Genomic DNA, 4725 nt, shown 5'->3' on the forward strand with positions numbered 1-4725 from the left:
CATGCATGAATTGTTTATACTAACTCATTTTAGGAGCTAGCAGAAGAAATCCAAGGGTTCAACCTTTAACTATACCCACTTGGTACCAAAAGTTTTGTGCTGCTAAGTACAACATTTTTCACAGATGAAGAGTTTAAATTTTCAGGGTTCACTCTGCCCTATAGCAATAGAAAGAAAGAGTGTTAGAAATCAAACATGGTTTGTGATTAATTCCTGAAACTTCACACACACAATCAGTTCTTCCTTTTTACTCTTGTTTTTTTTTTTTTTTTTTCCTAGTTAATGTAGATTTAAGCAGAGCCTTGCAGGAATAGCATGGTCAATCAGTGTTTCTGAAGCAAAAAAATTCTCATATATGAAAAGAGCTGCACAATTTTTTTTTTTAATTTTTTTGATACTGGGGAGGATTCTCCCTTTCAATAAACACAATTTGTTCTTCATGTTTGTTTCTCTTATTTTCAATGGTTTGTAGATAGAAAAAGTGTAAATTTTCAGGTTTCACATTATTTGCACTATACCAGTGGATAAAAACAGAGCTTCAAATGAAACACGGTCTCTGCTAGCTGCTTAAATATGATATTCCAAATCTCAATCTGTGTTTTTTTCCTGGATGAAATACTCTTATAGGAGGCGAGCGCGCTGGGCCGTTGCGGGCGCGTGACTGCTGAGGTTGGCGGCGGCCGGCGCGTCGCGCGCCCGAAGGGCCGATCATTGCGGGGCCTCCCGCCTCGCCTAGGGCTGCTAGCCACCGTGGCGGCCGCCGAGGACCGCAAAGGTCGGAGGAAAGGAGGGAGCCGGTCCGGCACACGGAAGAACAGCCGAGCATGCCCCGAGACAACATGGCTTCCCTGATCCAATGGATCGCCCGCCAGGCGTGCCTCACCTTCCGGGACAGCGGGGGTGGCCGCAGCGCTTCCGACCTTGGCTCGGCGTCTGGCCCGGAGGCGCCGATGCCTCCTGGCTTCCCTGAAAACCTGAGCAAGCTGGAGAGCCTGCTGACCCAGGTCCGCGCCGAGGACTTCAACATCGCCCCGCGTAAGGCCACGCTGCAACCGCTGTCGCCCAACCTACCGCCGGTCACCTACATGCATATATACGAGACTGACGGCTTCAGCCTTGGCGTGTTCCTGCTCAAGAGCGGCACGTCCATCCCGCTCCACGACCACCCTGGCATGCACGGTATGCTCAAGGTCCTCTACGGCACCGTGCGCATTAGCTGCATGGACAAGTTGGAGGCGGGCAGCGGGCAACGACCACGGGCCCTGCCGCCAGAGCAGCAGTTCGAGGCGCCGCTGCAGGCTCGAGAGCGGGAAGCTGCGCGGCCCGGAGTTTTGAGCTCTCGGGCTGAGTACACCGAAGCCAGCGGCCCCTGCGTCCTCACCCCTCACCGGGACAACCTGCACCAGATCGACGCGGTGGACGGACCCGCTGCCTTTCTGGACATCCTGGCCCCACCCTACGACCCGGACGATGGCCGTGACTGCCACTATTACCGGGTGCTGGAACCTGTCAGGCCCAAGGAGGCCTCTGGCTAGGCCAGTGACCTGCCCCGAGAGGTGTGGCTCCTGGAAACCCCGCAGGCTGATGACTTCTGGTGCGAGGGAGAGCCCTATCCAGGTCCCAAGGTCTTCCCTTGAAGCAAACGGCGCCACGGAGCGTTGGGTAGAAGACATGCCGTACCCTTATCAGCCTGGCTGGCTGTGACCCACCACAAGGGCTCTCTCTGCCCACAATGCCGCGTGTTGGATGTACTGGAGTGAGCAACAGCCGGTTCCTCTGCAGCTTGGGAAGCAGGGGCGACTGGACCACAGCCACCCGGCACGGTTATGGGGGCGGGGTGGGCAGGAGGCTAGGTTTCCTGGTACTGTCATTGCCACCGGGGCTTTGATCTGTGGGAGTGGGCTGGGGACTCTGAAGCGCTTCCATCCTAGAGCCATAATGAAAATATGCTTCCTCGGTAAACCATTCTGTACAGAATACACTAAATGATTTTCTTAATCCCACTCCTTTGGTAAATAGGATTTGGTTTTCACTGCTGCCCTTATGACCTTTTGATCCTTATAGTTTTTTAACTTATTGACTGAGCATGACCCAGTGGTTTGAATTGTTTGTAGTTCAAGGATTGGTACAAACCAAGTTCTAAAAGTTGAGCTACTTTGAAAGTGAGTTGTCTTGCCTAATTAATTCCCTGTAAAAACTAAATTGTCTTTTCAGAATTTGGGTATCACCGTCAAAACAACTATGCATGTCAAGGACAAGATGTATTCTCTTTCTTCCGCTTGCCCAGTAGCCACATCTGGTTTACTGGGGCAGCATCTACTAAGAAATTCACCTGCATATCTCAGAGAGCTGGTCACTTAGGGCTCATCTCCCCTCCCCCCCCCCCCCCAAGAATCTCCAGATCTCTGTGAGTTGAGCAGATTTCTTGTTGCAGATTCACCTTAAATGCAAGGACCATGTTATCCTCAAGTAACGTTTTTTCTTGTCTCAATGAGTTGATAGTGTAATCCTGTGTTTTCTAACCAGAAGATTCAGAGAACCTGAATCAGTTATGCTTCCAAAAAACTGAATGTAAAACACCTCTAGTCAATGTTAAAATCCATACCCCTGTTTATTTCCAGTATCTTCTTGTAAAAGTAGATAAATATTGTTTCACATTCTCCCAGGAACGCTACTGTTTCAGAGGGCTGTGGTTCTTGCTGCCTTGCTGGCAGTGTTGTCTCAGCCCTCATCCTCAAATAATAGAGTGCTCGTGAATTTGTTTCATCTGATGTCGATTTCTGTAGGAAGAAGCAGAAACAAGAGGTGGAAGGCATAGATGATCTAGCCTGGAGAAATAATAAATAACTATATTACTAGCCATTTAGACCATCAAAACTTGGGATGAAATATTTTCTGCTCCCAACTCTTGATAGGAACAGTTGTGCTATCTCTAGTTTTATTTTTGTCCTTTTTGTAGGCAGAGCAACTTTACCTTATGTACAAATGTATTAACACCATTTACTTAAGGCCATAGAGCACTATTTGCCTCTTTTTACTATTTATAGGATTCCTTTTTTCACATAACTTTTCATAAAAACAAACTATAGAAATAAACACATTAAAATTTGAAAAGAAAAAAAAGAAATACTCTTATAAATAAAGATGCAGGAACAACTTTAATAAATTTCTTAAAGTGCTAGCAGAAAGACCCGAAATTAGTGAAAAATTTCAGATTTCAATTGTTCAGAAGCTGCAACAATTTTTTCACTGGATATCTTTGTTAATAGGCAGGGTTCACCGTACTCTAAACCTACCTTTTAACTAAAGTTTGTGACTCCCAGATTCTACAGTTTGTACAAAGGAACTATTTGAAATTTCAGGTTTCACTTACTTTAGCACTATAGATATGGGTGGAAATAAAGCTACAAATCAATCATGGTTTGTGCTAGATGCTTGAAATTTCAAACACACACAATTAGTTCTCAGGGCTAACTCTGTGGTTTATTTCTGTTCAAAGTAGATACAAGCAGAGGCACACAAGAACACCTTTCTCTATCAGTGATTTAGGAGCTAGCAGGAAAATTCCCATGTATTGAAAAAGCTGCAAATTTTTTTTGTTGGATTTCTCTCATTCTCACAAGGATACATTATTTTCACTAAACGTGCTTTATTCTTCAAGTTTATTTCTCCTAGTTTCAATGGTTCACAGACATTAACATGTTGAATTTTCAGGTTTCACATTGTATTGCACTATACAGGTCGATAAAAATAGAACTATATATAAATGGAGGTTTGTGCTAACTCCTTGAAACTTGAAATATGCAATCAGTTCTCCGTACTCTCTCTGTGGTTTATTCCTCTTTGAAGTACTTCTAGCAGAAGCACGCAGGAACAGATTTTCCTAACTAACTTTCAGATGTAGCAGAAGAATTCCAATGTACAGAAAGTACATTTTTTTGTTGTTGTTGAATTTCTTTAATACTCAACAGGGTTAACCCTTTCAGTAAACTTACTCTGTTCTCTAAGTGTGGCAATTCAAGGTTCAAAAGTTTGCACACAGTTTGAATTTTAAGGTTTCATGTTGTTTTGCACAAAAGAGATGGATGCAAATGGAGCTACAAATAAAAAATGGATTGTATTAGATGCTTTGAGACTTCACAAGAACAGTCAGTCTTAACTCTTTACTCTTTGGTTTGTTCCTATTGTAAGTAGCTCTAAGCACAGGCACACAGGAACAGCTTTTACTAACTCACTTTAGTAGCTAGCAAAACAATCCCAATGTACAAAAAAACTTCAAAAATTTTCTCTTATTTCCGTGTTATTTGGCTGGGCTCACCCGTTCACTAAATCCACTTGATTTTTCAAGTTTGGGACTCCTAGCTTCAATGGTTTGCACAGAGAAAGAGTTTAAATTTTCAGATTTAATTTTCTTTTTTACAATGTAGAAGTGGATGGAAATAGTGCTGCAAATCAAACATGGTTTGTGGTGGATGCTTGAAACTCCACACACACTATAATTTTTAAATATTCACTCTATTTTGTTCCTGGTCAAATTAGCTGCAAGTAGATGCACGCAGGATCAGCTTTCTCTATCAGTGAATTAGAAGATCTCAGAAAAATTCCATTTATTGGAAGAGCTGCACATAACTTTTCATTGGATCACTTTGATACTCAGATGATACATCTCTTCAGTAATCTCACTTTGTTCTTAATGTAAAGTTTTCTTATATTCAATAGTTTTCC

The 4725-nt window shown here is 43.5% G+C and overlaps 1 protein-coding gene across 1 annotated transcript; it reads left to right on the top strand.

Annotated features, from left to right (window-relative positions):
- Positions 1 to 672: 672 nt before the first annotated feature.
- On the top strand, positions 673 to 1722 carry LOC308640346 (2-aminoethanethiol dioxygenase-like). The gene has a single exon (XM_081312287.1). It carries the CDS (start codon positions 825 to 827, stop codon positions 1533 to 1535), a length of 711 nt encoding a protein of 236 aa, XP_081168413.1. The 5' UTR covers positions 673 to 824; the 3' UTR covers positions 1536 to 1722.
- The last annotated feature ends 3003 nt before the right edge of the window (positions 1723 to 4725 follow it).

Source organism: Spermophilus citellus, assembly GCF_964194105.1.
Source record: "Spermophilus citellus genome assembly, contig: SCAFFOLD_304, whole genome shotgun sequence".
Taxonomy (NCBI): Eukaryota; Metazoa; Chordata; class Mammalia; order Rodentia; family Sciuridae; genus Spermophilus; species Spermophilus citellus.